This window comes from Manis javanica, chromosome 2 (assembly GCF_040802235.1).
Source record: "Manis javanica isolate MJ-LG chromosome 2, MJ_LKY, whole genome shotgun sequence".
Taxonomy (NCBI): domain Eukaryota; kingdom Metazoa; phylum Chordata; class Mammalia; order Pholidota; family Manidae; genus Manis; species Manis javanica.
In genome coordinates, this window is record NC_133157.1 from 21,130,383 (window position 1) to 21,142,384 (window position 12,002).

The following is a 12,002-nucleotide window of genomic DNA, read 5'->3' on the forward strand; positions in this document are numbered from 1 at the left end:
CTGTATTCTATTCTTTGAAAATAGTACATGGTACCTTGTGTCCCTCAAACAAAAGAGCCAATATTCTCTAAAAAAATATGCTATGAAGTCATTAACAAAAAAGTGGTGGTGGTGTAGAGCTTTTTTGAATTAGCATGGGGGAAAAACACTTTCTATCACAGGTATAAACCACCTCCTCATCCTAGATGCTTTTGCGGCTGTACATACTGTGCAGGGACACCGCCTTGGGGCAGTCACACTCAACTCTTCCTGTTTTCTCTGAGGAGTGGGATGGTGAGAGTGGGATGTTGGCCTTTTAATTTTATGATACTCCGAATATTGCAATTTTTATGGAGATCACGTTTAATTCCTGTAATAAAAGCAATAAAGGAAATACATGTTTTTAATGTGTGTTAAGTACCTTGCTCATGCCCACATTACATCTGGAATGACATTCATTTTTCAGGACACTAACTAGGGCTTTATAGATTTCTGCTTTTAGGAATAAATGCAATTTCAGTCCATTTAGGATCTTGATTTCCTCTTATATCCTCCTCCCTCAAAGGTATTTCATCTTGTATCTAATTTATGACTGTGCCATCACTTAAAAGTACAGCAATTATGCAACTTCTGAATTTGAATTCCATTTTGCAAGGGTTTTTCACATGCATGACCTCACGGGCGAATTTAAGGCATAAAGTTAAAATCGGAATATTGAAAATGAGTCACTCAGGTTACCAAAAAGAACATAGATATTAGAATAAAAAATAAAAAAAAAATCTCATATAAGCATATATACTTGAATTTGAACTTTAAAAATCTTAGTTCATTTAACTTTTAGAAGGGCTTGGTTATTTTCGTTCAGCCGGTAGTGCTAGTTTCTAAGAGCATCAGAAACGTGCACTTTATTACTGCCTTTAAGAAAGGAGCCCAGGGAGCCGGCTCCCGGGCGGTTCGCGGCGTCGGGGCCGACAAGTTCGGCGGGAGGCGCAGGGCGGGGCTTCCTCCCGCCGACTCCGAACCCGGCTCTACTTTTCCGAGTCCACGTCTCTTCCTCTGGACAGGCGTGTTTCTTCAGGTCGGGACCAGTCAACGTGACAGCCACAGACCTTTAAAAGGGAGCTTCGGCCCCACCTCGAGAATCTCCCCGGGCCGGTCGCTCAAGCCCCTCGCGGACTGCGGCGCGTGGCTCCCCGGGGCCGAGCCCGCCGACAGCCTCGCTTCTGGGCTCCCAACTCGCGGCGCCGCGCGCAGCGTCCCAGCATGGAGACCGGCTCCGACTCAGGTCAGAGGCCCGCGCGAACGCTCCGCGCCGGGGCCGCTGCAGGCTGCGCCCGCGCGGCGGGGCAGCTAGGCCCGGCCGCCCGCGCAGGCCGCCGCGTGTCGGGTCCGCGCGGGGAGCGCTCGCAGGCCGGGTCCCGCGCGCGGGGCGGGCGGCGGCAGGTGGGCAGGACGAGCCGCGAGCGAGCGAGGGCGGGCGGGCGTGAGGGGCCCGGCGGGGGGGCCGCTGGGAGGATGGCTCAGCTCTTTCTAAATATAAAACCGGCGTGAGTCGGGCGAGCGCGGCGTGGAGCCGCAGAGCCGCCGCGCAAGCTGGGCGCACAGGTCCTCGGCCGACACGCGGCGGCTGCTCCGCAGAGGCGCGAGGCTGCGGAGCGCCCGGGTCGCGAGCTTGCGTGGGACCGCGAGGACGACGCGTGCAGGGAGGAGGACGCAGGCGGCGGCAGCGGCGGGCCGGCCTCGTGGGCACAGCGCGGCCCGAGCGGAGCGACCCGAGGCGGCTCCCGGGCCTTGCTGAACCGCGAGCGGCGAGCCCCCCGCGCCGCCTGCCCGCGCCCTCCCGCTCCCGCCCCTCCCTCCCTTCCTGGCGCAACATGGCTGCGGCCGCCGCCTCCGCCTCCCAAGACGAGCTGAGTAAGTGCCGCCGCCAGCCTGCGGCCGCGGGTCGGAATCAGCGCTGCGCGGGGCCGGGGCCGGCGGCCGGGGCCCAGTCGGAGGGCCGGGCGCGCTGCCGCCGCGGGGCACCGGGCCGGGTGGGCGGCGGCGTACGGGGGGTTAGGGCACTCGGGCCTGGCGTGCGGGCGGGGCGCGGGACGCTGCCGCCGGCGTTTGTAGGCCTCAGGTTTGCACCGTCACGTTGCGAAATTGAAACCGGAGCCCCGGGCGGAGCCACCTCTGCCCGCGATCCGCCCCGGCCCGGGTGTGGGGGAGCCCAACCCCCTCTCCGCGGAGCCTGGACGGGCAGTACCGGGCCGATCCCCGGGACTGCCCGTCCAGTTTGACCGCGCCAGGGCCCCCGGTGCCGACTGTTGGGCGAGTTGTAGAAATGGAGCTTCGGGGAGGGGGCGAAGGTGCCTTTCAGTGACACCCTAGAAATCAGCGGAGAGGTCAAGAGTAGGTGGTGACCCTCAGGCGGAGTAGGAAGGACGGGAGGTCTGAGAGGATCGCGGCGCTAGCCGCCAGACAAACCACAGGGTGACAGCGCTTTCAGAAGGGAGAGGCAGGTCACACTCAACTATAAACGTTGCAATTTTCCAGGGGACTGCGGTCCGCGTGGGGGAAGAACCTTGGTCACCCTAAATTCGCCCCGCCTGCCGCCCGCGTTCGCTCGGTGCTTTGTGGGAAGTGTAGTCCCAGGGCGCCGCGGGCCCACGCTGGGGTCATAAAAATTGAATTTTCCTAGGACATGCAAGAATAATTTCTGATGGCGTTTGGGGTGGCTAGATGAAATGCTTTAGGTTGAGGGTTTTTTTGTTGTTGTTCGTTTATTTCCCCAGTGCTGTCTTCCAGTTTATGTCAAAATCAAGAAAGGTGTTGTTTCGGGATGATACTGAGTTTTAAATGGAATGAAGCATAGGTGAGATGCCGCAAGTTTGTGAAGTTTTTGCTACAGCCCTTTCTGAATTTACATATGAAAGTAGTTGTTATAATTTGTGTCTTTGGTCCTTGGCAGTTTAAAGCTACTTTATATACATGATCTCACTTTTGCCTTCATTAACAACCTTGTGAGGCAGGTAACTAGGAATTATCCTTGTTTTAAAGAGGAGGCAGGTTTAGAGAGACTAAGTTCCTTGCTGCTTTGACAAAAAACTGGCATAGAGGAGTAACGTTTACTCATTTTGAAGCTGGAATAAACAATAGCTATGACGTGGTGAGGATGGAGAGTGAGCAAAGAGGGTCTGGTGGTGTGGTTAGAGAAAGACGTGGGCTGATAGCCTCAGCGCAGATTGCTTCTCTGTCAGTTCTTAGATGGAGCGCTTAGATGGAGCTTCAGGGGAGATCAGTTCACTGATTTTTTTTTATTCCATTTTCATTGTTATTCTGGTAAGATACACATAAAATTTACCATCACAACCATTTTTAAGTCTACAATTCAGTGGCATTAAGTACATTAATATTGTTGTGCAACTGTCACCACCATCCATCTTCAGAACTCCTTTCATCTTGTAGCACTGAAACTCTGTACCCATTAAACTTTAACTCCCTATTCCATGCCTTCCTCCCAGCTCCTGGCAACCACCATTGTACTTTCTGTCTCTTTGATTTTGACTGTGCTAGGTGTCTCATAAATGGGCTCATACAGGATCTATCTTTTTGTGTCTGGTTTATTTCATTTAGCATAATGTCCTCAAGGTTTATTTATGTTGTAGCTTGTGGTAGGATTTTCTTCCTTTATAAGGCTAAATAATATTCCATTTTGTCTTATTTTTCTCATCTATTCATCTGTCAGTGGACATGTGGATTTGCTTGTATGTTTTAAGCTATTGTGAATAATGCTGCTGTAACCATGTGTATACAAATAGATCTTTGAAACCATGCTTCCAGTTCTTTTGGATATATATGTCCAGAAGTGGGATTGTTGGATCACATGGTAACTTTGTATTGAACTATTAAAGGACTGCCATACTGTTGTCCATAGTGGTTGTACCATTTTAAGTTCCTACAGTACACAAAGGTTCCAATTTTTCCACATCTTCCACTTGTTCTTTTCTGTATTTTGATAGTAGCCATCCCAATGGGTGTGAGATGGTCTGACTTTTTAAACTGTTATTACACTATATGATACCTAACTTCCTGTTGAACACATGTTAAAATCTGAATTACCAGTTGGAATGGGGAACAAAATTACAGGAAGAATTGGGTATCACTCTAAAGTGACTGATTTTTTTTTTATATATGCAGTGCACTCCTTTATATCAGGTACCTTAAGGTGTTGGTAATACTTCTGGTTAAGGAATTTACTGGCTTTTGTAGCTACTGGAACAAATAATTCCAATACTTGCTTTTCTATTGTCTTGTTTGGTCAGATCATCAATTACTGACCACAGGTATATGTTAATTGTATTTCTTCAATAGAGATTAAATACTTGGCAGTTGGCACCTTAGAATAACTTGAAATCACACACATATATACTGACTAAGGAGTTTCAAATAAACTGCTTTTAGTTTCAGAATGGCTGTTATAAGTGGAGAGGTGGTTGGTAAAAGAAATTACTTAAAAAAATTCCACCATAAAAAAAGGAGCTAAGTATCTGAATATTTGCTGGCTATTATTTCTGACTAGTAGATGATAATAAAAGCAAACTACTAGCTGCCAGCATTGTTTTTTTCTCCCTAACATTTTATTGTAAAAACCTACAAAACGGCAGAAAAGTTGAAAGAGAACATTCATATACCCACTTTTTAGATTCTACATTTGATATTTTTGTAGCTTTATCACATATCTGTCCCTCTCTCAATCCACCTTTAAAATTTTTATTTTAATTTTATTTTAAAAGGGTTGTGGCAAAATACACATAACATAAAATTTATCATATCAACATTTTTAAGTGTATTGTTCAGGCATTAAGTACTCAAATCCTCTTTTTTTTGATGCATTTTAAAGTAAATTGGAGACATCAGTACATTTTCTCCTAAATATTTCAGCACTAGCATTGTTCTTAAGTGCTTTGCATATATTATTTTAGTTCTCAAAATAATTTTAAGAGGTATGTAAAATTACTACTATTCTTTTATGGAATTTGTTTTTAGGTTCCCAGGGTCCTGTGGTTAGTATATAGTGGAGCTGGAATTGGGTGCCAGGTGTCTCAGACTCCAGTGTGCACTCATAACCAGCCTGTAGGCTATATTACCTCTGTGTACCATTATCAGAGTGTTCATGCTGTTGAAAAGATCAACTCAAATGCACTGCTAAATTCTCATCTAGGTGTACCTTAACCCAGCTGTGTGACTGCTGTTTTAACATTGCTGGGGGCTGCAAAAGAAACACCAAAGTCCGCGGACAGAATTATATATACTATTGAGAAGAAAGAGTAATAGTACAAGTAAACATTTGTAAGGACCAAATCGTGTGATTGTTTGATATAGATAATGCTAAAGTAATACTCTCTGTGGTTCCCAGTCCTGTTTTTTAGGGATGTATAGCTGGTAACAGTACTTTTCTATAGATTTCAGATCAACATTTTTTTACCTTTGTATTTGAAGTGATACACATGTCATGAATTTAAATTGAATTTAGAGCAGCTTTCAGTTGTATCTCCCACCACACTTTACAGGAGCTACAGAGGAGCAGAATTGACTATTAGGTCGTTTGATTAATTAATTAATATATTTATTTTGAGTAGTACCATTGACAATGAAAGCTGTCTAAAGGTAAGCAGGATAATCTTGGGTTAGGATTGGGATCTGTTAAGAGTGTGTTACCCTTTTACAAACTTGGAATTGTTACTTTGAACCAGGTGATTTTAATAAAATAGTAGCAAAGTTAATGTTTAGCTTCCTGTGTTCTAATCATTTTGTGCATCTTAACTGATGGAATCCTTACAACAATCCTGTGAATTTGGTACTGTTATTGTCTCAGTGGTGGAGTCTCCCTCATATTACAGTTCAGGGCTTGATCTTCAATTCTGATTCCAAAGTTTATGTTAATTATGCTCTACAACTGTATTACTTTCTCTGAAAAGCCAGATATACAGTTTATAGCAAGATCAAATGGCTTTTTCCTTTCACCTGTCTTGCTAGCCTCCAGGAGAAATCTGTAGTGTATGAAGTGTGGCAGTATTCTGATGTTCATTGTATACAGTGTATTAGATTTGTGGGAAAGATGCCAAAATAGAAAAAGATTAGTTTCAATTTTTAGAGTTCTGAAATCGAGCTTTTAAATTACTTAAGGTCATAGTTTGTAGTTTTCTTTTTTTAGAGTTGGGGGTAGTATAACTATTTGGAATGAAGTGAAATTTAATGCATGGCAAGTAGGCTAGTTTTTCTTCTAATCTTATCCTCTGCCAGTTCATGGAAAAGTTGACATTGTGGTTATATTTCAGCAGTGGTAGGGAGATTTCTGACAGGGGGAAGGAAGCATTTGAGACTTTTCACCTGGTCAGCTGTTTAGTGGTTTCATATTCTGGGCTTTATAATTGTAAGGCATTAGAATCTGATCCTACTGGGATAAAGACAACTCATGAAGGAGTAATGGCTGTAATCTTGAAGCACATTGACACTACCCAATTTTGCCATTTAACGTAGCCATAGGAAGCTTCAGTTGGAAAAGTTGGCCAGCTAGTCAACTTGTCAGATACCTCTGAGAGAGTCTCTGCCTGTGCCAGAAAGCCTAGTGACTCTTTTATTAGAGGATATGAGACATGGGCAGCTGTGTATGTAGGTGTGTAGATGAATGTGATTCTGTGGTATACTGAAATAACCCCAGAGAGATGACTGCTTTAATGACAGCTGAGCTCATTTTTGTAGAAAGGCTAAATCAAGCCTGTATCATTTAAATTTTGGTTACTTAACCAAATAGGGAGGTTAAAATGGAAATAACAATAATGTATCTGTTTTTCATCAACATCTATGCTAGTTTTTCACTTCCATCCTGTTTTAAATTATGGTTTCAGTAAACTGTAATATTTAGTAAAGGTCAATGTTGGTGAGAATAGTTGGTACTGGAGCATTTGACCTTGTTCATAAGATGGACATTAAAATTGTAGGCACTGCCACTATGCTCAGATGGTCTGATCCTAGTTGCTAGTCTCTGGTTTCAGGCCTAGCCAGTCTCTGCCAAGGCACTTGCCATCTAATATGGCTTATTTTCCCCATATATTTTCCTGTTGAATAAAGCAGACTTTAGAAATTGAGTGATTAACTTACAGTGTTGTCCTCACAGGGCTTATAATTCAGTGTAGAAACAGAAATATATATAAATGAAAGTAACTAATATGCATGATGTGAAAAATGCCTAGCACAGTTCTTTGGAAACATCAGGGAACTCAGAATAACATTCCAGGCTAAAGGAACAATAGCCTGAGCTAAGACATAGAGGTTAGAAAATATTGCGCATTTTCAGAGAAAGTCTGAGTAAGTCTAATACACTGAAATGGGAATGCTATGGCTGTGTGAAGTTCTGGGAAAAGAGATAACATTTGGAGTTAGAGACTCGGCCCTTTCTGCCTTTTATGATTTGACATCTTGGGCAAAGTACCTTGCCGTCCTAAGTCTCGTTTTTTTTCCCCATGAAGTTGGGATAATAGGAAATAAATCAGAATGTATTAGGATTAATGTATGTGAAAATGCACTGTATAAACAGTTAAGCTCTGTATGAATTTTTATTATTATTTTTGGTTGGGGAGTAGTAGGAGATGAAGCTGGAAAGGTAGGTTGGGATCAGGTTGTGTAGCAATGCAGAAGCAATTAGTTTGGGCTTTGTTCTGCCCACAGTTGAGGGCTATCAAAGGCTTTTTAGCTTTTGGTGTAACATGAGTAGATCTGTTTTACAAGGATAACAGGAGGCAGTGGTGTAACATTGATTACAAGGATCTAGGCACTGAGAACAGCAAGAGTAATTAGGAGGGTGTCACAATGGCTAAGTAAAAGAAATGTAGGGTCTGGTCTGATTGGGACAGTGGAAATGGATTTGGTAAGAAGGCAATCTAGAATCCTAAAATAGGCAGAAATTATCTGCTGAGTAGATGAGGGTTATTCAGGAGAGCGAGGAGTTAGAAATTTATTCCAAGAATCTACCTGAGAAACTGCAGGTATGGAGTGATGTAGACAGATTTAGGGAGGTGCAAGTGGGGAAGAGAGAATAGGTTTGTGTTTAACAAATTATTTATTGAGTGAATGAGTTGAGTTATCAAAGTGCCTGTGTTGAGCTGTTTAGGGAAACTGTTTTGACTAGTGGCTAAAACCTCAGGCACTGGAGTCAGAATTGGTTTTGAATCCTGGCTCTGCTGCTTTTTAGTTAATGTCCTTGAACAAGGGACCTAACTTATGGGCCTTGGTTTTCTCATCTGTAAAACGGGATAACAATAAAACCTATTTTACAGGATTGTTATAAGAATGGGAAGAAATAATGCATGTTAAGAATTTGGCATTTGGCACAGTGCTAGGCATGTGGATTGCAGGTGTGTGGAACTTTGGTTCTGAAGCTTGGAGGAGTGGGTGATGGTAGCATCATGGGAATGGACAGGTTGTCCAGAGGACAGCTGTCTGGGGGCTATGCATATGCAGGGGTGAGAAGAAAAAAGAATCAGGGAAGTAGGGGGTCAGGGGTGCTGAGAGAGGGCAAAGGCTCCCAGGGTTATGAGTTACATTCTCAGTTGTAATGTACTGATATGTGTGCCTACCTACTAATAGTCTTCTTGTAAAACTGTTGTATAAATCAGACACTTTCTTCCAATTTTAATGTAAGACTTTGTATGTTTCTAAATATGTGTGTATATGTATATATATATATATACACACACACACACACATAAAATACATGTTGTATTGGTATTGGGAGTTTTTTAGTCTTTAGTGAGGAATTACTGGAGTAATTTTTTAAAAGTATTAGCATTATTACTTCTACACAGTTTTATTTATGGACATGTTCCTTACTCTTTCTTCAATTTGATAATCACTATAATTTTCCCCCCTCATTCTGAATTTGTAAAGCAGGACATCAAATTAGGAGCAAATTAGGAGATCTTAGCATAGAAATGAAAAGTGCTTTTTTTAAAAACAGTAGCTGTGAGTATAAATCTTTTAATTGTTTTTTTTCCTGGTGTTCTAAATAATAGATTCTTTATACAATTGCATATGTACGAGTGGATGAACATACCATTGGTGATCCAGAGGATTTTTGTCAAGACTGGATAAACCATGTATCACATTGATTGTAGAGGTTAGTAGATTTAGTTCCTTAGGATGTGTGCATTTTTTTTTGTAATCGCATTTAAAAATGCATAGGTTATCAAATAGCAGTTTTCTCCCAAGATCATCGTGGGTTTTTCTCCTCTCCTAGCTATTCTGAGAGAATCATTGAAGTTCATGTTAGTTTATATATGCCTAAAGCCTCTCTTCTCTGTTATCACATAAACATAAAATTAGTAAGAGAGAAACAGATAAAACTTAAAGAAAGTATTTAGCAGTTTGCATAAGGAAAAGACTGAGTATTAGTTTGCAAGTAGTATTGTCTGCCACAACCACAAAAAATGGTTTTACATGCTCCAGGAATGTCATCATAGAGTTAATTGCTTTATTCATGAAGAGGTATTGAGAGAGGCATTGTGGTGGTAGTTGGGTATTCCTAATTTTGCCAATTTAACCTCTACTTTGATGGAAAAGCCATTTAATTCTACTCCATTCTGAATCTGAACAAGATAAGGGCTCAGTTTTACTCTTGGATGATATTGGATAGTCCTTTGATTGAAACTCTGTACATTCAGATTGTAATTCTCTGATATCATAAACTAAATATCCAGTGAGTACCTGGGATTTGTAGCTTCTCCAGAGGTGCTTCTCATTGCTTCTTCTAATTTACTGAATCCTCCTTCCACCAGGGCATTCTACTATTTTTTTGTTACGTATTTTGTTGATGACGGTGTATGATGCCTTAATTCATTTAGATGGAATTTTGAGGGATGGAACATTTTATAAACCGAAGTTCAACTTTAGAATAAACTTTGGTTATTTTTGCTTTTTCATGTATCTTTATTCCATTATAGAGAAGTGAAAAATTGGGAGGTTGGAGGAATTGTTTAGAAGAGAAATGAGGATGTTGTTTATTTGCCCCTAGATTCTTTCCTTCTTAGAGCTTTTGGGTCTGTGATGGATGTGTTCATGTCATTATGATATACCAAAGGCAAGCAGGTCAAACTACAAATGCTGGGACTTAAATAAAGAACATTCTAGAGTTTATACATCCAAATAAGCATTTCCTAAGTAATTAGCTGCTTTGGGTGGATCTCATCTATCATGCATTTTATTTTTATGCAGTCTGAACTCTTGAATAGTATATTATCTCCTCTAAGCTGACTTTCATAAACTGAACTTATCTCTCTGCGCATCAGTTTACTAACACTGATTTCTACCTGGGTATCTGCCAGCTGCTGTCTCTAGGGGAAAGGGCCCCTTTGGAAGGTGGGAGTGTTTGTGGACCTCAGGGCATCTGGAGTTAATGGCACTTACTCATTAAATCTAGGGTACAGATTAGGGCTGGTCTCCTCATTTGGCCCGGCCCTGCCAAGCTAGCCCCATGACTTCTTCCCTCCCTCCCTCTGTGTGTGTGGGGGGATGGCAGCAGGGCAGGGGTGTGTGTGTGTGGAAGCAGGAAGGGTTAGCCTTGCTTTGGGCTATGCTGTGTTGGTAGGAGACTTAAAGTAGCATGACTGGGACATCTAAAGTGGCAGAAGAAAGACTCTTTTCCCCTCCTTGCTCAGAGTCTAGTCACTAGTGCATTCTGGTGCAGGGCTTCCCTGGTGCAGGAATATCTGCCTGGGCCCTGGGCATAAGATTGGTAGGCTTAAGTAGGCAAATGGCCTGTTTAATTGCCTCAGTTCCAGAGGGAAGGGGTACCAGCAGGGACTTGTGTCAGTAGGAACCTCCTGCTCAGGACCTCATTGCCTGCACAGGTTCTCATCTGCTGCCCCCTTGGGCTGGCCAGGCAGCTCCTGCAGGAACCATGATGGATTGTCTCCCCACCCCTGACTTAATGTGTTTGTGTTTACTGCTGCACTTCCTGACATTCTCCTTTTAAGTACATTTGCATTTAATGAGTTTCTTAAAAATAAAAAGGTATAAAGGGGGGCAAGGTTGTATTTAAAAATAGAGTAGAGATCACAATTTTAAGCATTAATTCTTTAAGAAGTACCCTGTTGGCCTTATTTGGATTTTGCCAATTAGAGTGGCAATTAATGAATTGAAATGGTGTATAGGAATCAATAGATGATGTGGACTTTACTGGTTAGTATCTGGTTAGATTTATGATTCACAGGATTGATCTACCAGGTTTAATATTACATACAAAACCCAGATGCCAGCTAGGGCTCCTTATTCTTCATAATTTTAGTTTCCAACTTCTGATTGCAGAGGCTGTCAAAGTCCAGAGAATTCCTCCTCCCATCCAATTTTTGTGACTTTCCTATAATTTAGTTTACTTATGCTTCACTTAGTTTCTGGGCTCTCATTTCTGAAAAAGGTGTTTTGGTTTCATCCATGTCAGCTGGGACATGAAACCCACCTGTTTTACCGGTGCACACGCATACACACATGCACAAGCCCCTTTCCCAAGCATTTCAGGAATTTAGTTGACTCTTGAAGATGTGATGAGTCATGGGGAAAGGCTTGCCGCTGCGTACTTGATTTTCTGCCTCTTTGCTGGTCTGTCCTTCTCCATCATTTTCTTTTCTCCTCTCTTTCTCTCTGCAAAAACTATTGCATCCCTCCTGATTTGGAGCAGAACAGTTTTGCCACAAAAACCAGACCCTCTAGAATTTCTCTCTTTCTTTCTTTCCTTTTTAAAACCCTAAGCACTTGTCATGGTATTAAAAAACGTACATCCGTTTTCCAAGAGATTTTGATGTCATGTGTTGTAAATTACCACCAATCCCCTCTTTTCCCTTGCTATAGATGTTAGATGTATAAACTTCTAAATAGCTTCCCTAATGCTTGAGGAATTAATATTTCATACATTCAACAGGTATTTGAGCAACTACTCTCTGCAGGGCACTGAGTTAAGCCTTGGATCCCAAGAGTCTAAGTCATTT

The 12,002-nt window shown here is 42.5% G+C and overlaps 1 protein-coding gene across 4 annotated transcripts in view; it reads left to right on the forward strand.

The window, feature by feature from the left end:
• Positions 1-959: 959 nt before the first annotated feature.
• The window catches only part of ECPAS (Ecm29 proteasome adaptor and scaffold), a 97,313-nt gene continuing 86,270 nt past the window's right edge, over positions 960-12,002 (forward strand). The window contains exons 1-2 of one of the 4 annotated variants that reach the window (XM_037027326.2): positions 960-1,264; positions 9,036-9,139. In XM_037027326.2, coding sequence (XP_036883221.2) covers positions 9,118-9,139 — 22 coding nt within the window. In that variant the 5' untranslated portion in view covers positions 960-1,264; positions 9,036-9,117. Of the gene's footprint in view, positions 1,265-1,466; positions 1,894-9,035; positions 9,140-12,002 lie in introns of those variants that run through there. The other 3 variants (XM_073226308.1, XM_037027325.2, XM_037027324.2) reach the window with 3 other exon arrangements.